The sequence below is a fragment of the Dermacentor silvarum genome, chromosome 11 (assembly GCF_013339745.2).
Source record: "Dermacentor silvarum isolate Dsil-2018 chromosome 11, BIME_Dsil_1.4, whole genome shotgun sequence".
Taxonomy (NCBI): domain Eukaryota; kingdom Metazoa; phylum Arthropoda; class Arachnida; order Ixodida; family Ixodidae; genus Dermacentor; species Dermacentor silvarum.
In genome coordinates, this window is record NC_051164.1 from 43,270,882 (window position 1) to 43,295,444 (window position 24,563).

The 24,563-nt window shown below is 47.2% G+C and overlaps 1 protein-coding gene across 1 annotated transcript; it reads right to left on the reverse strand.

Moving 5' to 3' along the window:
- Positions 1-3,308: 3,308 nt before the first annotated feature.
- LOC119432539 (neprilysin-11-like) lies at positions 3,309-24,449 on the reverse strand. Its single transcript, XM_049658285.1, has 11 exons — positions 24,373-24,449; positions 24,161-24,234; positions 22,846-23,217; positions 22,334-22,350; positions 20,898-21,143; positions 15,302-15,745; positions 12,456-12,740; positions 8,610-8,951; positions 6,526-6,726; positions 5,525-5,650; positions 3,309-3,470 (listed from the first exon to the last, which is right to left on the reverse strand). Exons 1-11 carry the CDS (start codon positions 24,447-24,449, stop codon positions 3,309-3,311), a joined length of 2,346 nt encoding a protein of 781 aa, XP_049514242.1.
- Between the last annotated feature and the right edge of the window lie 114 nt (positions 24,450-24,563).

Genomic DNA, 24,563 nt, shown 5'->3' on the forward strand with positions numbered 1-24,563 from the left:
ATTAAGCAGTAAATTATTTAAGAATTGGAGCAGTAACATATATAGATCAACATTACGCGTGTGCCTTCGCGCAGGTTTTATTTCAAACGAGTGTTTTAATCTTATAATTCTGTGGAAACATGACACTTGTGCTGATGCTATTTGATCTTAGACACCCTTGCGCCATTAAAATCTAATTATCATCAGATTAACTCATTCTGACGAGTAGCTATAGGGCCCTCGCGTAGTTTGCTGATTTATTTGATTCAATGATTGATCTCGTTCGCACGTCTTCAGTTACTCTCAGCTGCAGGTCCGTAAGTCAGTGCGCATGCGCATGAAACCCTTTATTACGTCATTTCCAGATGTCGTACGGCTGTGACGGTAGGAGAGGACCCGCGAGCGCGATTAGGTAGCGCCTGAGCTAAAAGTAGAAACTATCCAAAAGTGCGCAAGCCGCGTGTCAGAGCTCGCTGCTGAACTCTGAGTGGCACGCGCTCCCGTGTTCACGATAATACGAGCTGCGACTGCTCTCGGCCTTGAAGTTGTTTATCAGGTTTATCCAAGCTGGTTTGCTCGAGCCGCTGAAAACGCTTTACCAAAATTGGCTTACGTAGTACCCTGATAATGTGCGCACTGCTGCAGACGGCTGTGCCACAAATTATATGTCTTCCCAAGACCACTTTCACTGCGAAGCGATTACGCAATACATTCGTTCCGGTTATAACGTACGGTGCATGTATGATGGGAAATAAGTGGTTAACTCATATTCTTGTTATCCGCGTTTCAGAAATTTGACACTCAATTGATCTAGATCTTATCGTTAGGCAGTGGTCATAACTAACTATAGGATGATGATAATGATGATGATGATGATGATAATGATGATGCTCTAGAACTGTGTCGTCCCAGACGGCCGAAAGCAACCTTGAGGTGTGTTTCGAAACCACCGAGATTGCGTGAAAATACCGGACCCGCCAGCAACCTGGCAATGTACTACACGTGGTTTCATCTTCATCTCTACGTTTATGCGATGACACGCAGTTCATCCTGAAACTGCAATGCGCACACAAGAAACGAGGACAATAAGGCGAAGGTGACAGACAGGCGCTGACTCGCAACTCAGTTTATTTTTGGAGGGAAATTACACACATATACATAAACAGTCTGACTAAAGTGAGCATGTGCAAGAGCATGCGGAATAGAAATAAAAATAATAAAGACATTTTGAAAAAAATATATACACAGAACTTCTACGTATCTTATCAGGTGGCGCTCAAAAAGGCAAATTCTTTGTCAGTTAGGGTTATAGATGGCTCACTTACGCACATATCAGCACGCTCTTTGATATGGAAGGCCTCGGTTATTTCGCGTGTTAGTTTGTCTCTATGAGTAAACAAAATCATGGTATCAGAATAGACAGGTTAACAATGACAGCTTTTGCAGTGGTTGGCTAGGTGTAAGTGGTTATCTTTGTCGAGTGAATTTTGATGCTCTTTTAGACGAGACACACCGGCCGGTCTGGCCTATGTAAACATTACCGCAAGTTAGTTGCAACCTGTATACTACACCAACTTCGCATTTTACGAGCTCTGGAATTTTCTTTTAAGACGTAGACAGACTTATTCTTGTTAATTTGATCGATCTTTTTAGACACCACTTGACATATTCGTTGCAGCTTGTCAGGGGCGCTGAAAACAACGTCAACACCGTGTCTGTCACCTTCGCCTTATTGCCCTCGTTTCTTGTGTGCGCGCTGCTGTTTCAAGATGAATAGCTACCAACTCGCCCAACTTTCAGTACTTTTACGACGAAATGCAGTTTTTTAGCCTAGCGAACAGGAGGAAATATTCACGTACAGGGAGCTAGGATATTTAAATTTTAAAAACAGTTTTTAACCATATTGAAGAGCGATTATATCACAGGGTGTTCGGGTTTCTGGAGAATATAGCAGTCTGACCACTGCGTACCTCTTCAGTTTGTAAGTATCCACAGGAAAGTTAATTTTCAGCTTTAATTCTACCCTTTTGTCTGCCTTTCCTTTTTGGTCATGCTACCCGCGTCTTGGGCGATCCGCCCGAAGTGGGTACGGGCCAGTGGCTGGAACCATCAGCGTCGTCATCACCAAGCGAAATGTCAAGGAAAAGGAAGTGTAGTCCGGGACAGCAGATTGGCGAGGTTATGCTGACCGTTATAACGTGCATGGCCTCCCGAAAATTTCGGGCAACTGGCCGCGCAGCACGTCTGCCAAAAATGCATGCAAACAAGCGAGACAGACAGGCGGTACTACGAGCGCAATGTTGCGTATTTAATAAGCGATACTAGAGAGTTATATGAACATCCCATTGTCGTCACACTCGCATGCACACGTACTTGTATCTCGTAGGAATCGTGTGGCTTACTAGAAAAGGAGGCGCATACGCTCCGCGCTCATTGGCTCGAGAAGCGAAATAGATTGCAGAGAAAGGCTCATCAACTTTATGGACGCTTTTACGAACTGGAAAGAACTGAAAAAAAAAAAAACGTGCTCTACAGAACGCATATGCGAGCATACAAATCCCGAGATAAGTTTCAAGGAGGTTTCAGCGAGTTTCATTGGACATTGTGGCGCAGGTTGGCCACGAGCACGTCACGAGATGTGGTGCAAGGGCGAGAATTATGCACAAATAAAAAGAATAAAGAAAAGGCACGGAGCAAGCACTCGGAGACACTGACACCACGCTCATGCGCCGAAACTCTACAAAAAGAAAAAAGAAAGCGGAATAATTGACGTTATAAAAAAGAAACGACAGCCACGTAACGTTCCAGTCACGTTACTTTTGAGAGTCCGACATCAAGCGCCGTGATAGCTAGCCTAGAAACAGCAGAATCAACACTGCAAACTGAAAACTCGAGGCGAAGCTTTGACGTCGCTGACTCGAAGTTGTCGATGCACCGGACTCTCCCATCGGGGCCAGCTCGGCGAACTGAAACGTAGTGTGATACCAGTCGCATCGAGTAGAGTTCGCCACAAAGTCGAGAAGCCGCATGATCGTATACGCGACTGCGCACTTTGCCGAAGAGGTGACGACTGAGGCGCAAACACATCGCACGCTATCATACGCGCGTGGCTCAAAGCACCTTACAACACAGTGGCTAGTAAAGAAAGTAAAAAATAACATGAAGAAAGGACAGCTAGCGACACATACGCACAAAAAAAAAGCACAGGCACAACGAGGATATGAGCAGGCCATAGTGGGTGAAGTATAGTCAAAACCACGCAGGTGGCGCGCCAGTCAAACACACCGCGCAAGAGGATTTCGCAATGCACAAAAAGAGTCGAGAAAGTTTCAGTAGAACAACCGACACTTGGATGTCGGGTTCATGGGTGACCCGACCGGGCAACCGAAAACCTTGCCGAAGTTGTCGCTGTCCTTGACCGCTTGGTTGCAGCTCAACTCCGACACCTTGGCGTCCTTCAAGCTGCCCTCGCACATCAGGTAGCACATCATCTGCGACACGATTGAACGAATGTATTGAGTGCGCCGCTTTCATCTTGGTCCGTGGCTTCCTTCACCGAATGACCACTCCGACGTGTCCGTGCGATCCCTTGTAAGCAGAACAAACAGGGAGGTGCCTGAAAGACACATTCACAGCACATAATAGCAATGTGGAAAGAAAAATTGCTCAACAGGGTTTTTATACTCCGTACTCTGTTTCACACATCTGGTGAAACGCTGTGGAAGCTACGCAAGAAGTTAAGTCGCAAAAATGCATCACTCCGCGCATTCCGTCCCCGCTTCGCTGCGCGCCAACAGCGTTTGCTCGCTCGTGCATGCAAGTGAGGCTGCCCGCGACGTGCTGCGAATAAAAAAAACGAAAAGAACAAAACAAGAAAACAATACGAACCAAGACAATTAACGCATAAGATCCGTGCACATACAGAGTTTCATGCAGAGTATGTGCATCCGTGCACATACAGAGGGTTACGTCTTTAGGGGCGAAGCACCTTAAGGCCAAGCCTTGTCCCTCCCTCGTCGTCGCCCGTCGTCCGTAGCTCTGGTTTGCATGGAGTCCGCTAGGGGCACTGCGGTGCACAAGGGCGTTCGTTCCCGACGCACGCTCTCTCCTTCGGCCATGGATGATAACGGTCGGTGCACAAGGGCGTTGGTTCCTGACGCGCGCTCTCTTTCTCTCTTCGGCCATGGATGATAACGGTCGCTTCTGATAACGGCGCGCCCGCTATGGATGAAAAGGCTAGAGTAGCGGCTCAACTGCGAGCGCAGTCGAGGGCTCGCAAAGCTGCTGCAACACGGTGACGCAGACAACAAGCGGACCCGGTGTCTAGGGCTCGGGAAGCTGCAGCAAAACGGCAACGCCGGCAAGCGGACCCGGAGCTGAGGGCTCGCGAAGCTGCAGTAGCACGGCAACGCCGGCAAGCGGACCCGGAGCTGATGGCTCGCGAAGCTCGCGCTTGAACCGAGCATCGGCGCCACCAACCTCAGGTAGAGAACGCTTCCGGCGTTTTGCCGCCACTTCCCGCGCTCTCGCCGCCTCGAGGTCCACTTGCCGGCGTCGGGGGATTCACGGTTAACCGAATGATTCCCCGGTGCTTCGCCCACTCATCATCATTCACTTCGTGGATATGCGGTGATTTTTTTACTTAATACTGAATCTAAAAAAAGAACAGTTTCCGCTAAGTGCTAGCAAGATCACCGAGCAATTTGTTGGTGCGAACGCAGTCACTGCAGGACGTGTGTCTCGCATCCACAGCATTGCTTAATTGGCTGAACTGTGCGGCCGTTCGTGGTCGGATGAGCTGCTATAATCTAGAGGGTTGTCTCATCCTTTGAGCTGTCACTGGATGCTGCCAATGGGGCGTATGTGCCTCTGGACTTCCATCCAGTTTGTAATTCAGACATTCGAGCGAGATATCCTCGCTTAACACATGTCGGCGGCATACTTTACGAATGTGGTAGCACTGTTACTCCGCGTGAGCTTCACTGCCACACCTATGGCAAAGTGTCTTTTCGGCCTTCGGTTGCGGTTTTCGGGGCCATGTCTGCTGCCGCATGAAGTGGATGCTACTCTGATCCGTTGGCTGCATACTTCGCGTATTAGCAGCAGCATTTTGAGCGGAGATGGCAAAATCCTCTGCTTCCGTTTGCGTTAACCTCCGCAATGTCAGTAATTGTCGCCTTACTTCATCGATACGCCACACACGATTCAGTCTCGCAGCACGCGTTCGAGAGACGTTCCAAAATCGAATTTTTCCGCCAGATGCCTTTTTTCGGCAATGAATTCCCGTACGCTCTCTCCTTTTTGTGATCGCGGGAAAAAAAAGCCTAACTTGCCGCTGTTTCAACTACGGCTTCATCGTAGTTGAGTACGCTGATCTGCGTCGCGATGTCAACGTCCCTGGACAACTCGAATCGCCCTGTCTGGTAGCCAAGCCACTAACACCGCTCGTCGCTTCGTCGCGTCCGTTGTCTTGCGCTTCGAAGTAGGCTTCGAGGCAAATTCGTAACGTTGACCACGCCCCTTCGAACACTGGTGGCCATCCCACACTGATGGCTTTGCGGGTCCGGAAGTGGTTGAGATCCTTGTTGTCCTCGACGCCACTGCTGCGACGCATGGCACCGGTCAGTCGTACATTTGTGTTACGTTCCTCTATTCCACGTTTGCTCGGAACCTGTTCAAACCCAGGGTCGCTCATAGCTCGAGCGTCACGACCCGAGCAAGCCCCGCTTCTTGCTGGTGACGATGATACCGCAACTAGACAATCATGGCTATATATATATGATAAAATTGCTGCTTGTGCTTCGCATTGGATGTGGGATGTAGATGTCTTCCAAATTTGTGCATTTGACATTTCTCCAGTGATCATATGTCGTTATCTACCTTTCTCAAGTGTATGTCGTGGTGATCGAAGCCCATTCATACGTTCCGTTCGCAACATTTTACGCTGTCCTGCAGTCTTGCATGTACGTTTCAATACTTGAACAACGGCTGCGTAGTCTTGCTCGCAATTTTCTTTAACTAATTATCAAAAATCACCAATAACTTTTTTTCTGATTATACCTATGGTCCATTTTGCAATTCTAGCCGAGGAGTACGTTCACAAGGAGTATCCACCTGGAACGAATTCTCAGGGTGACACCAGTTTGGAGGTATGAATTCCCGAACTTTGCGGAGAAATGCATTGATTTTCCAGTTCCTTTTGTGCTTCCATGCATAAAAGGACGTTTTCTTAAGAAAGAAGTGTGTGTGTGTGTGTGTGTGTGTGTGTGTGTGTGTGTGTGTGTGTGTGTGTGTGTGTGTGTGTGTGTGTGTGTGTGTGTGTGTGTATGCACGCGAAGGGGGGGGGGGGGGCTTATATGCTTTTTAAGTTAACTATAGCTTGTTCTAAACAAACTCGCCTTACTTAATGCCCCCATGAAGTGTCCCCGTAAGATACCTTTGAATAAAAAGGACATATTGCGCCAGCTATAGCGTCACTGCTTTGCATTAGCGGCGAAGCTGCATCATTTCTAAAGCGCGCAAGGGCGGCTCTGATAGCTCCCTAACCTGGAAGAATGTCTCGTCGCTATCGAAATTCTTGAGATCCTGATGCTTTCGCTTGGACGCCACTTCCTTGAACGCGTCGTACACGATGTCGACAGCGGACGACTGGTAGACGGGCTGCTTCGCCGAGCGTGGAATCTCTGGATTTTCCGCGTAGACGCAGTCCATGCGATCCGCCAGGTCCGTCTTGTTCGCATCCACAAACTGAACCGCGCAGAGAGACAGAGTAATCAGCCACATGTAAGTCACCAAAAGGCGATCACTCCCAGTGTAAAACGTGAATATCGAAATACGTAAGCCAGTAGAGACATTTAGACTTTTCACTTGTTTTGTTTGCGTATAGGTTGGTGTTAGTGTTAGTAGGTTAGTGGATACCCATTTCTGCAAACACTTGGCGCTACGGACTCACGTTCCTGTGCTGTAATAAAAACTGTGCTTTGAAGCCTGTTTAACTAAAACGTAGACGTGCCATGTACTGCTCTCAGACACGCTATGGGTCTTAGGCTGCTGAGGCCAAACTTTATGTGAAAAATTGAATTAGTTTCACGTCCCCAACGGTTGCGGGAAACGTGGTCTGTCGGCTGGTCTTTTCGCCATTTTGATTCCCACATGCTATATTCGGCGGAAAATTTTACCCGCCGATTTAGCTGGCGGCGGCAAGTACCCTTGCAGAGCTTGTCACCACCCTAAAACAGCGCTTGCATGTAGGCTCCCTAACGTCGAGGCACCGTAGGTGGGACTCTAGTAACACATACAGAAATTCTAGGTGGGACGCCTGTGACGCGCCCGGCGCTTCTTATCTTGCGAGCCTTATCTTGCGAGCCTATCAGACGCCTGGTATCTGCAAGACGTTGTCCTTGCTGCTCAGTAGCGGCTGCCTCGCGTTTGGAGCCTACGTGCAAGCGAACGAGACTTGCGTGCAGGCCTTCTATCCTGCTGCCGTCCAGATCTTCACGTATTCCTTCTACAATGCATCCGCCAGTACGACTATGCTATCCTAAAGCAGTGGGACAAGACAGCTGATGTAATTTAACACGTGCACATAATGCTAAAGCGCGCTGACGCAACACGCCAGGTGATGCTTGCTGTTTTCGAAGTGTATCAACGAATGAAACGTGAGAACACCAGCGCGCGGCTGATGGTGATGATGATTTGTTGGCATCGCTTTTGAAACGGGGCGGTGTGAGTCACCTAGCCTGCTTGAGTTAATCAGGTATGCTATAAATGCTTGTCATTGTAGGATTTTTGTATACATCTCATTAATCTTTTTTTCTCTTCCTCAAAACATCTCTATCTACCTTGTACCGCTATATATATATATATATATATATATATATATATATATATATATGTCTGAACCGAATGCGGTCGTACCCGGCAAACGCTGCATTCTACGCCCTCTGATGACAATATCGTGTCATATGGACACTGCAGGTAAAGTTTGACCGTAGGCGTTGCCGTCGCCGTGATGTTCCGTGTATATTAGTGTATACGTATCTTGTATGTTTATCTATGCCTCATATACGAGGTAGACGCTATACTATTCAACCGGAAAAGTTGCTAAAACCAGTTTCGTGTTCCTTACCGTATATCCCTCAGATATGTCTTTTTTAGAATTGCAGGGAGCGAAAGTTAATGTCGTGAAACATTTCTTTCACGGCGCACGCCTTGTATCTTAAACCTGCTCAGATTCTCAGAATACGAAAAAAGTGCGAAACAATGTTAGTGCTCCCAATATGAAAGTGATGTAATTTCGCCGGTGAAAGTGCCATTACAGACCCTGCAAGATGTGTTGGAGCGTATAATGGCGTCAGAAATATTGGCGCACCCACGTATAATAGCAGCCGTGTTTGGCTGGAACATCGTCCGGGGAGTTCTAGCGCAAAGTTACACTTTCCTATCTCTTTCACTGCTTCGCCCTTCGGTGGAACCCGCGCCCCCCCCCCCCCCCCCCTTTTTTTTTTTTTTTGCAAGAACAAACGGCTCGCGTTTGCCCAGGCTGTGCCGAACGAGGTCCCCATGAAAGCAATCGCGTCCCATACGCTTAGTATGATAATAGGCGTCGGGCCATAGATATAGCTGCTCACCTTTCGTTCGATCATCCGCACGGCGGCCTCTCCGATGACCGTGCCCAGCGCACCGTAGTTGGCGGCCTCGGTCGACTGCTCGCCGAACAGGGGCAGCTCTCCGTACAGCGGCGGGCCTCGCAGGGTCTTTCGTATAGCGCTGTACAGCGTGTAGATATGCTTGGTGCGTAGCCACCACACGTAGTGTGTGGCCATGTCGCTCCAGTCTTCCTCGGACATCATGAGCCTGGCCTTGGCCACGATGCGCCAATTCTCCACCGCCGAGTCGGTCATGTGGCCCATTTGGTCCAGCCGCTGGCGCAGATTGGCCTCGGTGAAGCGTTTGCGGTAGAACAGGAGCTCCTGCGGGTGACGTCATGTTCTCAAGCCTCATATGTACACCAATACACCAATACACGCATAAACGTATTCGAGTGCTCGCTCACTGGCGCAAGGTTTTCGAAAACGACGTAATGCCGAACAAAATATTGCCATATTTTCGACAAAAAAAGCAGCGCTAGCTAGGCTGCTGTTTGTCAAATACGAACTTTCAACAACTTGCCCAAGCTTCCCTACTATTTCCTGCTAATGCGTGCGACACACACCGGCAATGTTAATGCCATTTAAGCTTCTTCATCCGATTAAGTGTAACGTTGGGTCTGCGCGCGCATTGATAAGAATTTAAAACGCCGCAGGGATGATCGCTGCAGAGAGCTCAATTACAATGGTACCATAACAATTATTTAGCTGGTGGCAGCACGACAACTGTCACTAAAGCATTATTCTTTACGTAAAACAACTTTAGGTTACTCAAGAAATATGTTTCTGTCTGCAGCCATAACTGCAAATGTTAGAGGTGCTCGAGGGAGAACGAGTTGAGCGAAGACATTGCGCTGCAAGTAGCTATAATTAGGCTTGCATGCAATCAGGTTATGTCCTTGTGGCCATCGCGGGACCTTCAATAAATTTCGAGGCATCGGGCACGGGGCAAGAATATTGGGCGCGAGCTGGAGGCGCTGACGCTACTGTCGTCCTTGCGTCGAAAGTTGGATCACGTGACACCGCTTGGTTTCGGTATAGCGCTTGCACGGCTTACAGCGAGCCGCCGTCTTCTCGCGCAGCTTGCGATATATGGTTTTGTGGGTTTGTCCAGCAAGTTGGTGTCTTGTCTTCGACCACCGCCAACTATCGTATGTGTAGCGGAGAGGCTATTTTAGAACCCCCGGAACGCTACATTTTGTAGTATCGAGGGGCTCATCCCATGAGCTCCTGGGACAGTCGATCCCTGGAGGATCGAGTGCTCACTTTGGTCGGCGCTTGTGTGCGGGGTGTAAAAAGGCACTGCTCTGCGGCAATTACAAATGGCCGAAGTTGTTATTGTTATTTGCCGTCCTGAACGTGGTAAGGCTACAAGATCCGTAGTCACGGCGTCGTATTCGTCAACTTCGAAAGATCTGCATTCGTGACGCGCTGGCTACAATCTTCTTGGTAGTCTTTTAACAGTCCTTGGAATGTCCTTAGTTTCTTAAACGCTAATCGAATAAGAAATGCTTAGATCGGCGGTCTACTATCACCACATAAAATTACTCCAATTAGTACGGCATTGTGCAAAAAACATTACGACTACTTTACGCACCCATGAAATTTTTCGCGATATTTTACTGCGTATACTGACTTTCGCTGCACTATAACAGGAAACTATAGTCGGGTACAACTTTATAAGGCAGCGGCATTTGCCCCCTCAAAGGCGGACGCATATGAACCTCCACCCATGGGCGCGCACTAAAGATTTGCGTCATGAGCCGGACGTCCCCGCCGACGGAGAACATGGCAGCCCGCGCTTCAAGACGGGGTGAGTCGCGTCAGCGGGCCTATTTCTTTAGTCGCGGAGGAAATCGGCTGCCGCACTACGGTCATCAGGGCGGGGCCTCTCCTGTCTTCTTAAGTTGCACCCGACTATACATTCATTCGCCTTCTCTGTGTCACTGAGTGCTGAGAAACATCAACCTCGCACCATTTCCAGCAACCGTTCGCTGCCTACGCGCAAGAAATGAATGAGACATACCAGAACCTTGCACTATGCAGACGTGACGAAGTTATTTTAATGTGTACGCTATAAAATTTACAGTATTCCCCGCTGCAACATTTTCTCACCAATCACGTTGCGGCCGCACGTGTAAAAGTAAAACACATTTCATTTGACGTTTCGGCTGGACTGTTATTTAAAAATACACGCTATAAAATTTACGAAATTGCCACCTTACAATATATTTCCGGCCAATCAGTTTGCGGTTAAGTAATAAATGTGACGATATTGACACGTATACATGTTTATCTTTCACCGGTGGCCACTTTCCACCGGCTAACAAATGTTAAACGTTATCGCTCGGCGCAGGACGCGCCTGTATCGGAAGTTTCTAGAACGTTATCGATGCTTCTTTTCGTTGCCTGTTTTCACCGACGCTTATGTTATCTGATTGTGTGACCGACGCGAATTGTCTAGAACTTTCTGGAAGACACGCGGGCATCAGGGATTAATCTGGAACCTTCGATGACTCAGGTATAAAAGCCGACGCGTCTCGCCGCTGATCAGATTTTCGACGACCGCCGACTGTGTTCGCCGCTATCGTTGTGCTTTGCGTGTAGCTTGCTTTTGTGGGCACAGGTTCGCCCAATAAACAACCAGTTTCGTCATACACAGTTTTACGAATGTTTTCTTTACCGTCACTACTACGTGACAATATCACCTACACTAGAGATTTGAAGGTCAGGGAATTTTCTTTTAAGGGTGACGTCTTCCGTTATTCCTTTTTTGTTAGAACTGTTCGAGATTGAAAGTTTGCCATCAAGCATTGTATACATCACAGAAAATGATGCTTTTTTCCACGCATTGAAATAATTTGTTCATGTATTTAATGAAGTTTGTAACCTCCCTGCTGTAATGCCCTACGGGGCGATGCAGGTAATAACAAATAAATAAATAAAATAAATAAATTATGCAGGGATGATACGGTGTGCAGCATTCGACGGGCAAATGCGATGGCCTAAATTTACTCGACCAATGGAGTAACTAGATGTGTGCCCAGCGAAAAACCACACTAGCCAAAATCCTACCGCAGCCGCCGCAGCGCTCGTCACGTGCTCTTTTCGTGCAGCCAATCGTTTACCCCGTGCAGCTTAATAGCACGAATCTATTTACGCATGCGAATGCGTCACCACTGAAGGCCAAGTCCCGCTACCAACCAAGCCGCGATGTTCCTTCTTTGTCTTTACTTTCTTTTTTTTTTTAATAAGCGTCAACGTTTTGGAAAAGCTAGCGCCCCCGTTAATTTCCGCAGAGTGTAACTGCAGTGCAATCAGTACGTACACAGTAAAGTTTGATAAATTAGCGCAGAAAAACGAATCATTTTATCACACAGAGTACAAAACAAGCCGAACCAAAACAAAATGCCAGTCACTATGGTGAGGGGGCGCATCATAATAGCGCTGTTGCTAATAAGTGGAGCCCCGTCACGGAATAGGGCAATCACAAAAGTTACGTGCACATATTTGCGCTGAGCATGTTGAGATCAACCTCAGAAGTACTCGACACTTTTATTTTCTCATTTTTTGTGTTAGGGCGGTGATTTATAGTAGTTAGAGTGACGTAGAGTTACGTTGTACGTGAAGCAGGTAGACAGCGCCAGTGCATGTCATAATGTTAGAACTCACAGGACCATGACCCAAGAGAACTCGTCGATAGACAACAGTCTATTTGACAGGATCTCAGTGCCATCGCATTATAGTCACTCGATGTGTAGCTTTCAACGGTTTTCTTTTTTCTTTTTTTTCATATTAGAACGTAAGAAAAAGACGACGAGTGCGCACCGTGATGTTCTCTTCGGCCATATGCAATTCATTGAATATCAGGTTGAAGGAGAGCTGCTGCTTGAAGGCCCGGCCGATATTCTCGGCCATTTGTTCCACCATTTCGGTGGTGTTCTCGCCGCTGTTTTCGTACGTGAAGCGGTAGAAGAGCGCCCACCCGAGCATCTGCTCGGTGAGCTCCAGGCAGTCGACCTCTTGCTGCCTCAGGATGTGCGAGGACACTCTCGAACCGAAGTGTTGGTGCCACAGCGTGTTCGTGCGTCGGTCCAGCACGCGCCACACCAGCTGCGTCAGGACGTGAAGTGTCGTTCAGTTGCGGGATGTTCGCTTCTTAACTAGGCAGTCGCTTACCCAATGGCCTCCGAGCTGTACGGCGCGGGCCTCCCAATCTCGGAGGCTCAGCTTACATCATATGAGGTTCCTACAAAAACTACTAGGGGGAACTCTGGCGCTGCCACAGCTGGTCAGCAGTCGAGATAAGTAAGATACAATTATAGTATTGGTGGAGGAAATGCTAGGAGGTGATTCATAGAACTGGCGTCATTGCAGGCGTAGGGACTGATACAATATATAGTGATAGAGGTTGGCGCCGCTATTCGCCGAGCGCCACCACGTGGTCAAAACGGGCTCCACTGCATTGCGGGAAAGCCAACACTACACAGGTGACGCCAACACTCCGCAGGAACCGGCTGACCAAACCCAATTGGCAGTGGCACTGTTATCATTACGGCGAAAGCCTTATATGCCTCATCGTTCAATCGATCTTCAAAGTCCGAAAGGTACACAAACTATCATCGTCAATGGCTCATACCCCCGTAAGCACTCATACTCCCATAAGCAAGCAAGATGGATGAAAAGCGGATTAAGAGGGATGACTAAGCCATTTAAGAGGACGACTCAGCGAATTAGGCGGATGGCTCAGCGAAGTAGACTAAGCAAATTAAGGGGGATGACTAAGCAACTTAAGAGGATGAGTAAGCGAATAAAGAACGATAATTAAGCGAAGTAGACTAAGCGAATTAAGGGGGACGTGTACGTCATGTGTTCGTCTTTAATGCATCGGCACTTGGGCTTTCGCCTTCAAGTAGTCTTAGGAATAACATGAGACCCTGTGAATTTTTCTTGTTGCTTAAGTCTCGATTCTACCCACCGAAAGATACCTGTTCGCCAGTGTTATCTCGGTTAACTTGCGCAATCAATGTCGCACCACGCAATGCGAGCTCTTGCAGTATGATGGGGGATAAAATTTTTTTTTAAGCATGACAATGCAGAAATTTCACAATTCATTGTTCCCACTGTAAATTTACTCGTGCAATAAACACGTAGCGCATGCAGCCTTAGTCAGCACGTGTGCCTGCCGCATATATAACACGGCTACATTTGTCCATGACGTGTAAAATGCGACAAGGGTATACTGGAATCGTTACATTGACCATAGCAGTGCAGGGGAGGGGGGGCGTATCAATGCAGACAATGTACGAGTGCATGCACTTCCTCGCGTCCTTCACCTGGTTTGTATTCAGCTCCTTTACTTTACACACAGGGGATGGGCGCGGCAGCGCTGTTACTGAAGACCCCCTTCGTTAATTAAAAAAAGAAAATTGTAGCAGGGGAAGTAGGCTAAGATTGGCACCAGTGCACCACAGTGCCACCTTAGACCACAGCGTGTAGACCTCCCGACCCCACAAAGAAAGCTTCAATAAACGCGGCCTCCCAACACCATTCAGTTGTGTCCCGAGGGAACTGCACAATTCAGCATATCTGACATTGAGTGAACTACGACACGATTGCATGGCTGTCTGTTTCACGCGTACAGCGTTTATTCGTTGTCAGCTAGGAGAACGGGCATTCTCGGGCACCAGTCGGGCACCAGTCGGGCACGGGCACCAGTCGGGCGTGCACCTGTGAAGCGCTCGCAGCAAGTAGACAGAGATTAGAAAGGAATATTAGATTACTGATGTTAAATACTAGGCCGTTGGGGTGCTGTGCTTGAGGAACCCGCATTACGCGAGTTTGATTGCGCCCAGCTCCGGCGATACAGGATTTTTCTGTTTAATTGAAGGTCGGGGAAAATGGTTGGACAGACGTGGACACGTCGACCGGAAAGGGGCGGAAGTACCCTAAGAATGCTAATCGCATTTAAAACCTTTAAGCTAGCGCTGCAGTTAAAACCTCGATGTAACGAATTTTAATATAATTTTTTGGATATAACGAAGCCAATTGCCGATCTGACCGATTTCGTTATATCGAGGTTTAAGTGTATCTATATGTAACCCTAAGCTAACCAAGAAAAATCTCGGTAAGTCGCTTTAGTTCGAATAATATTAATAACAATAACAATGAAACATTGCTATTTTAAGATGGGCACAACGTGGTATGACGAGAATTCCAACGGCTTGACTGCCTTGTCGAAACGTTGACTGCAGTGGCATTCATTGTTTGACCACTGCTCAAAGTGCTGCTCTGTGTCAGTGCTGGTCCTTTAGTGTTTCAAACGTGAGAACGCGCTCTGCTCAAGAGTAACCAGCGCATCTAGTTCTAGCGACTACTTCATTTTTTAACGCGTTATGTATAAAAGGACAGTATCCGTGATACATTTTTGCAGTTACGACGACCGGCATGATGTGATTTCTATATTAGTGCTACAGGTCTCAAAAAGTTTTCTTTCTTCAAAGTTCGCGTCATGCTTAAAGAAAAAAAAAGTGTAAAAATTTTGAGGACTTGAAAACGTGTTGTCCTAATTTGTAACTGGTCGATATTAGGTTAGGTTACAAAGAAAAAAAAAAACGTAGCCGCAAAGAGGCAGATAAAGTATTCGACGGGCGAAGCACACTTGACCGATTCACCTGCAGGAGCAGCCAGCCGAGGTACAAGATCACCTTGTCGTCGCCAAGTTCGCTGACGAGTTCCCCGAAGCGCTTCAAATACTCTGGTCCCTTCACGGTGACGCTAGTTTCGACGGGTATATCGTAGGTCGCATTTACAAAGTTGGTCAGCTGCTGCGCGCTATCGTTCCTCATCACGTCACTCAGTTCGGCCAGGCTGGTCAGGCTGGTCAGGTTCTTGCGGTCTTCGCTCTGGTCGAAATGTGTTTTCTCATACACCTGCTTCTCGATGTCGAAGAAGGTGTCGAAACCAACGACTCCGGCCATCCCGGCGGCGTAGGCCCGGCACGCGCTGTCGTAGTAGTCGCGGTAAGTGCTTGTGTCGCCGGAGCTGTGTCGGAAGAGCAGGGGCAAGTTCCGCCGCCAAACGGCTTGGGCGTTGGCCGGCGAAATGCGGAGGTACACCTGCGAGTGATTGCACACCACGGTGCTATTCACGTTCATGTTTCATTGACTTCCTGTTTACGTCATGACTTCATTAATGAGCCTAATTACTTTAGGCTGTCCCAGAGAACTGTCAAAGAGACCGCTCAAAACAAGCTGCATGTCTATAATGTGCAAATTCAAGAACAGTAGTACGCTTCAATAAACATTTCACATAGCAGAATGGCTAAATGGTGAAGTAAAGCAAACAAACAATGTAACAGGAAAATGATACAAACTTATTCAAGTCTGAAACTAATGCAAATGCAATATAACAGCGCTAACAGCATGAAATGTTTGATAAAAAAATTATAAACTCGAAGAGGAAGCTACTATTAACAACTGTGAATTTAATCGTTGCATGAAATGATGAAATTTCGTATCTATACCATGTTACAAAAGCTTACAAGCAATTTCACTTGCCTTGAAAGATTCGCTTAATTTTTCAAGTTCAGTCGCGTTTGCGAAATTACATTATGGCTCAGAATTAGCCTCATACACAAGACCCCCTTTAGCGCAGTATATTGCACAGTTCGTTAAATCCTCCTCAATTATTACCCGCCACGGAATGGCTATGGCTTTGCGCTGTTACATCAAACAAGCCGTAAAAATGCACTGTTGTTCCACTTACTTTTTTACCGAAATGCTGTTTTATACATTGACACGCAAAAGTAACTGGAACGTCCATGTATTTCGTCCCACACTTTGCGAAATAATATCTCCAAACTAGTGTCACACTGGAAATTCATTTCAAGTACATGTGTCTTGCACACTCACCGGCTCCAAATCGTAAATTGCAATATGTGTCGTAAAGTAATTAACTGAGAAGTGCATTAGTCAATTTTTTGTTCATTAGTTGCATGTGTGTTTTGATCTCTCGTGCTAATGTCCGCCTCTGCGAATAACCCAGCTCAACGATAAGAATGATGCTACCCGCCACAGGCGATTTTTAAAAATTGCATAGAACCTCAAAATAAACGCCCTGTATATATACAGGGAGTCCCAGCTATCACGCAGCACGATTTATAAAAAAGAGGTACGGCCTTACGCGGAGCAAACTTAGTGTGTATTGTTTCCCGTACAGTGGTGTTGCCGCGAGTAATTTTTTCGTTACTGAGATTTAATTAGGTAATTGTAATTAATTATCTAACTCGAGAAGTACTGTCCTAATTATCAAAGTGTCAATGAGAAAGTTGTAGAGCAACATGAAAAACTACCGATACAGCTTTGTGTTGCTCAATACGTGCTACATAAAAGTGCTTTCCAAGCATGAAAGAAGCCCGCGAATGCACGCAAAGTGCCTCGAGCGGCCAGTCGCGCGGCAAAGCTGCGTGTATGAGCGGACTTCTTTCACACTCGGAAGAAAGCACTTATGTAGCACGTATTACGCAACAGAGAGCTGTATCGGGAGTTTGTGATGTTGCTCTAGAACTTTCTCATTGACACTTTGATAATTAGGACAGTACTTCTCGAGTTAGATAATTATTTACAATTACCTAATGAAATCTCAGTAACGCAAAAAATTACTGGCGGCTACTCCACTGTACTGGAAACAATACGCACTAGGTTTGCTTCGCGGAACGCCGTTCCTTTTTTTTAAAATCGTGCTGCATGATAGCTGGGACACCCTGTATATATATATATATATATATATATATATATATATATATATATAGGCCTACATTACGTGGTTAAGCAATTAAGGGTGACAAATTTTCGCCCTTCAGGTGAAGCCTCCACTTTATCTGTTTACACCCTCGAGACGCTAAAGACTTCCGCTTAAGGCCTCTGCAAGAGCCCGCTAAGTTTGATGGATAAAATGTACAACACAAGTTACCGTAGGCTGACAATATATAGAACTCTCCGGCTGGCACCAGATTTACTGCAGAGTTACTTTGTTCGACAAATAATTTTCACTGCAAAGTACAAGAGCACCATACAATTGAGCTTGACGCACAGGGCACATTCATTTTATCTCTACACATCCATCAAAAGCCTGTACACCCGGCCACAAAAGTTTACGGACAACGGCATCTCAGGAAATACCCGAGCAGCCTGTAACAGTAGCTAGTAAAACTGTATACTATAATGTTGTTAGCATATTGTAGTAGAGCCCGAAATGCAAATACCAGGCTGCATTGTGAAGCTGCGGAGATGTTCAGCTTTTCCTCAGATTTCATGGTGCGTAATATTTTGTGGCCGGGATACTTTTAATTACATAGAGGACAAAATACTTATTTTTGTTTACCTAACTTGCCTATCAGAAAATGCATGAACGGACGTTTTCTGGGGTCTCGAAAACAGGATAGAGCGCTCAAGCGCTCAGGGCTTAGGGATGGCTTATGATGGCTATATATAGTTACGCACCAGCACTGACGGCGCCTACGACACGTGACAAGGTAACTAGGATTTTTAGTAGCTTTTGGGCCCGGCTTCGCAAAATTTGCCGGAATCATGGAATAACTTGCAGCACAGACTGCTCACGGCGAGTCTGACTTCTGTGGTGTTCGGAAAACGTGGCGGAAGCTACTCAATCAGTGTGCGTAGTGAACTGGTCTTTCATTTGCGAGGCCTCTAGCCGATGATGATGGTGATGATGATGATGATGATATATGGGGTTTATGGGTGCAAGGGCCAGGGATCGCCAAAGAGCAACGAAAAGGATGGCATGAAGGAGTTGATAAAGTAGTAAATGACAAAACATGGCTGTATAGAGGCCTAAAACATTGGCTGTAGCAGGCGTCATTCCGTAATATTATCATTCGGACAGTTACCGGGGATGTGGGCTCTGAGCATGAAAAATATTACACAGGTGGCTAATACAATACAATCTGTCACTGCCAGTTCTGGACCACCGCCTCACCGCGGCCCTTGAGCGCACAGGCCCAGATGCATTTATTTGCCTTGCACGACACTGTACTATCGCAGCAGCACCTTCTATAGAAAGAGGGCGCGCACTACAAATTTCTTGGACTGATAACGTGCAACACAACGTGATTAAAGAATTGAGCATTGATTTGGTCTCGAAGAACGGTTCTGCGCCGAGAAGGGGCGCGGGATGAAGAGGGACAAGCCGTCGGTTTGCTACGGGAAAGTTCTTTTTTTTTCGTTCAGGTTCTGCTTCCCGACGCTCCCAGCAAGACGTGGAGGACGGTCAGCCTCTCGCCGCATCTACCACAGTTGGGAGGTTCAGCACCAGTTAAAAGATAAGAATGGGTACCGTATGTTTGGCCTATTCTCAGTCGACAAAAGAGCATCACATAACATCGTCGTGACTGATAGTGGGGGTTTAATTGCGTGGAGCCGAATCTAACCGTCTCTAACCGAATAACTTCTCGATGTATAAAGCTATACCGTACGGAGTTCATGTTACGTCAAATAAGGTAAAAGTTCGTATGGCCTTGCGCTTACAGCATATGATGTGCTTTTGCTTTGGTCGCGAATGCACGGTGGTGGGAGATCCGTGGAAGCCATGCAATAAGGGTGGCCGTATTAACGTGTCGTATGCGCTCGTCTTTCCCTGAATAATAGGTTAATATATAAGACGTCTTCCACGTGGCACTTCCAAGATTGCTACTTTAGCGCGCGATGTCAACGCCAGGCCAAATTACACATTCTTGAAATTATTCCTTGCTATCATGTGGCAGGTACTTTTTGTTTTTTGGTCGCGGATGGAGGTGGTTCGAAACGTTGCTCAGCTGTATAGCCTTGCTTGCTATGTAAGGAGACGGAGTATAACGTCCGTTCACGCCTGCATTTGGCCCTGACAGTTGAAAAATGGCGACCAACTGGCCGCGACTCAAGGAAGCCGAGGAGTTACTCACAGCGATGAATGACTACGCTGGCAAACACGGCGTAGCTGTCACCACACCGAAAATATCTCGCGATTCGAGTTTACTAGAGTCTGCACGCACCACCGTCGCCACGTATGATAAGCGTCAGCGAACACCGACGTCCCGCTCCTGCTTCTCTGATTGGTCCAGCCTCCAGGCACTTTGCGACTTCAGTCGCGGTGCTGTAAAACTGAACGGCGTGCGACCGAACCGTGCCTCTACCACTGAGTCTTGTACGGTGTGAACGCCGCCCAAAGGCCTGCATCTGACTGTGCAATTTTTTTTTTCTCACGATTAGCATCGCGAATTCGCAGGTGTGGCAAGTGTGCCATCGGCACCTTCGTTCGTGCATTTTTTTTTTTTTTTACGTTCGGAGGTGGCTGCCTCTCTGCTAAATCACACATGTGACGGGTACCCAATAACAAGCAAGGCGCCGTATCATCTCACTGTGACGTGCCTGCTGACTTTTTGGTTTTGATATAGCAGTGAGTTAATGTACGGATTCCATTTCACGAAAGTGTCTCCTAGTTTGTTTTACTTCATTTTTACCGAAGCCGGCTAAATATGTCTGCGTCGGGAATAATTATTTGTTTTACTAAGTGCTCCTGAAGAGAACATCGCAGATGCGAATTATGGATTGTGTAATCATTGCATGTGAACCAAGCTTAATAGGGAGCTTCAGCGTGGGGCCAGCTCCAATTTCCCCATTGAAACACATATAAAACGCAAAAATGCGTTGCGCCAAAACCAGATATCGCAGTTCTGCCAACTGAATCTGTTGAGAAATTAAAGCGGACAAATTTATGTTTGATTTTACAGTTTACTTGAAGTGGTTGCAATGCCTACGAGGGTTTGGGAAAGTCCCACTTAGATTAGAGAGCAGCGTATATTATGTTAATTTTCTTCGCTTTAGCTTCGTTACTTTAGCTTAGTTTGATGCAGTTCACAGAATATTGATATACCTTGTTTTTTCTTTTGTCTTTCTTCCTTTTTGCTGAGTTCGTTTTGTAAACTCCCATACTTCAGTTCTTCTTGAAATGTGCCAAAATATCTATGACAAATTGAAGGTCCACTTCACTGCAGTTAATAGAGTTTAACTGCTTTATTGAAATGCAACAATTATCATAAAACCGCTGCCCCAGCGGTTGCCGAGAAAAATTCATTCCTCTTTTCCAATATATTCAAATATGATCCTGTCCTCTACCCCGAGCGATAGCTTCCTCTCACCTCTCGCCCTACTCGCAGCTATAGAAGATTCCACAACAACAATAACCGCGTCGACGTTCGGCGCGATACAGTACCTCGCCACCATAGTCCTTGACCCTGCGAATTTGGAGCATCGAGCTCAAGTGAAAGTAGGCGTGGATCTTGGCTTCAACCATGTAGGCGTCGCCGCCCGTCCCCATTCGGGGCCAGAGAACGCCCGCCCTCTCGAAGGCCTTGTGGTACTCAGCAGTCCGGTCCCGCCCTTCCACCACGATGGCGACGCAACTCTGGTAGAAGCGCGCCACCTTCTCGGTCGGGCTTTCCTGATTGCCCACCACAGTCTGCCGTGACAAAAAAGAAAAAAAGAAAAAGCAGCGAGTGGAGGTTCATTAGATTCTCCGGCGTTTCTCTATTCGTTTCACGGGCTCGACATGGCAGCTCTATGCACGTCGCCATTCGTTTCACACAGCGCAGGCTTCGTGTGGGACGAGTTCGCTGCGTTTCCCGTGCACTCGTCAGACAGACGTTGTGCAGGGCTCGTCCAGGTCGTGCCCTGCCAGTCCTGTATCAGCATGAACTGGCTTCGAACTTACGGGAACTAGTTCACCGTGTGCAGGGCGAATCGAATGAACGTGCAATGAACGAGAGTAGGTTCATCGTTTGAGCACATATACGGGAAAAAGCGAGAAAGTGAACGAAAACAGCTCCCGCATAACTCCAACCTACTCAAGCCTTGACACAATACATTTTAAAGTCAATTAGTATTGGCAACCGGTATTGACAACCAGGACTGCTTATTTATCCAGGTGTGGTGCAGACAGCAGCACTTATGTATATGTGGACGAAGAGTCCATTTCACCAGTTCGGCGATATAAAAGAGGCTTTTGTTTGCTGCAGCACATAGGCACGGATAATTCGTTGCCTCAACCTATGATAATTATGATGATGATTTAACAGCATCGCCTTTGAAACAGGGCAGTGACAAAAGTCACCTAGCCTGCTTCATCTAATCAGGTATGCTATAGATGTTTTTTATCTAGCATTTTTGCATACATCTCCATTAATCTTTTTTGTTTGCCTTCAAATTCTACCTTGTACTGCTGCCTATGACTGTAACCGATGCGGTCTTTATCAATCTCTTCCCTGGTTTTTCTCCACCAATACTCAAAACGACTCTTGCTTGTCTAGACTGCTGACCGGTTGATGCTTCCGTCCACATTAAACCCAAGCGCTTCTGGCAGGTGCGCGTTACTACTGCTCTCACTGGGTGGATCCCTTCGCATTCCATTAGGATGTGCAGAGCGGTCTCCGCATTTTTGCTGCAGCATACACATGCCTCATCTAGCTGCGAATATTAGCTGCGGTATGTTTTTGTCCCTAGGCAACCGGCTCGAGCCTCAAATGGCAAGGCACTGCCCTTCGTGTTGTCGTACAGATTTTCCCTTCTAATTTCTTCGCGTTCTTGGAAATCACCATGGTCCTTTTTGTGTCCATTCTGTGCATCCAATTCACTGTCGCTGTTTTTTCTCACTTTCTTTCCGATGACTCCTTCTTGATGAACGGCATAAACACATGGGCCAATGCGTACGTGCCGCTCTTTAATGAAACCCTTCGACGCCAATTTGGTTCACTGATTAAGGACCACGTGGTATGCGCCGCTCTTTAGTAACTCTCCGGGACGCCAACTTGGTTAACTATGTGCCACGTAGTATGTGCCAATACGGTGTGTCGCCACGTTCCTTCAATGCTAATCGCATTAACGTCTACATTCATGTTGAGACGCGTTCTTCCAAAAATTTTCATCACGAAGTCAACAGTGGCACTGGCAAGACTCACCACCGATGGAAGAGGCAACGCCCAAGGACATTAGTTTCACGTAGGTGGCACTTGCTAGTTGGAACACTCCGCAAACGCGTTACACACACTTAATGTAACTTATGCGCAACGACGTTAAGAGTGGAGTCGCAATGTTCGAAGAAAAGTTGCGTCTCCATGTTGCAGCACACCGCGATTGAGAGGATGTGGGCTTCCGCAATCCCTGACCTTTATCAGGGTGTCGGCTGAGTTTGTTGAGGAACTCGTTGGCGTGCCTGTCGTAGACCGAGTAGCCGCTGTGGTTGAGCGACCAGCGGCCGCACACGTGCTGGTAGAAGTTGATGCACGGCGGAACGCTCGCGTTTCGAGCCTCCATCAGCATGGCGTTGACGCGCGCGCATTCCTTGGTGCGGCAGTGCGCGTGCGCGATCCAGGCCTTGTGCCCGAACCAGGCGGACGACACCGCCATGGCGGCGACGACCACCAGGGCGACGCTGCAGCAGGCGCAGACGACCGCGTGCTTGCGTGACGATGGCGGGGGTGACTTCGCCGTGTCTAAATGCGACGGCAACGAGAGATCGATGTTGGCGGGAGGCACTTCTGCAGAGACAGAGAGGAAGAGACAGAAGAGACTTTACTTATGAAAAAAAAAAGGAAATCAAAGCCCTCAGTTCAGGGTTGCGCTATTGTTATACTGCTGTGCTTCTCGGATAAATTCCATTGGGTAAATGTAGTGTCCACGCATAACGCTTTTTGGAATGTAGGAAGGCAACCCTGCGGTGGAGAGCTTCCAAGATGGCTGCAATGCGATATAAATAAACCTGTGTGCGTTCCCGACAAAATCGGCCGTAATCAGTCATAATACTCAAACTACAAACTGTTAACCCGCAAGTTAACATTTATTTTCGTAATTTCTTTACTGCTTTGAACACAGTGAGCAACGGAGCTTCTCCAGCACGGAAGCTACAAATATATGGTACTACATATAGAAGAATAAATAGATTGATCATTGAACAGGAGTTAGTTCTAAATTTTTTTAAGACTGATGTGACCTATTCGTGCGATGCAAGAAGATCTACGAGTATGATTATAAATTGGTGCCAGCAGTTGAATTATCAAGCTTATTCCAGTCTCTTGTTGTCGGAAAAAAATGGCCGCTTGAGGCTCTTAAAACGTGTATTCCTCGAATATCTATGAGCTCCTGTTTCGTATAAGCGCTGTTTTCGATATGAAACGCACCATTTAGTAATACGTACCTGCTTGTGAGCAAGCTATTACACAAACTTTAAGCTTGCCGATTTGCACGTGTTTTCAAGGGTGATGGGCCGGCCTTTTTCCTTTTAGTATTTCGGGTGGGCGATTCTGATAGTTGATATAGGTTAACAACGAACACAGCTGCTTGCAATTGTATAGTTCCGGTTCCCTAGGGGCTGTGTCCTACTACAAATTCAATTTTTTTTCTATTTACCCGGACCCAATCAAGTGCAATTGCGCAAGCGATACAGCCCTACAGTTTCAAAGCCGCTGAGGTGAGGTTGCTTACCTGGGTCACGCGACTTCAAGCTCTGGCGACTGCCTTTAGCCGCGGAGCCGAGCGTTTGACTTCTGGAAAGACTCCTGCAACGACCGCGCGCGAAGCGTCAGCTGTTAAGCTTTAGACTAAAAAGATCACTGACGCTTATTTTCTAGTTGGACACGAATGACGAGCACCGGACAGACAAACGAAGTTTTGGTTTTCACTACCTTGGTTCATACCTTGTCTGTACCTTGTAGCCATGGAATAAAAAGGTGGCGCATACACCGCGCGTCAGCAGTCGGAAGTATGACGTCATTGTGGTTGAGCGTCCTACTTCCGACGGCGCCACATTTTTTTTTTCTTATAGGTTTATTCATCCTGAAAGTGTATACCGCACACACAAGAAACGGGGACACAAGGCAAATGCAAC

Bases quoted from the DNA above. Each gene is read 5' to 3' on its own strand.
- LOC119432539 (XM_049658285.1), bottom strand. From the start codon at position 24,449: ATGACGTCATACTTCCGACTGCTGACGCGCGGTGTATGCGCCACCTTT. The intron at 5,651-6,525 runs GTTAGGGAGCTA...GGGTTTGAACAG, and splicing joins GCGACGAGACATTCTTCCAG to GTTCCGAGCAAACGTGGAAT. The intron at 3,471-5,524 runs GTGGGATGGCCA...ATCGTGTCGCAG, and splicing joins GGACCCGCAAAGCCATCAGT to ATGATGTGCTACCTGATGTG.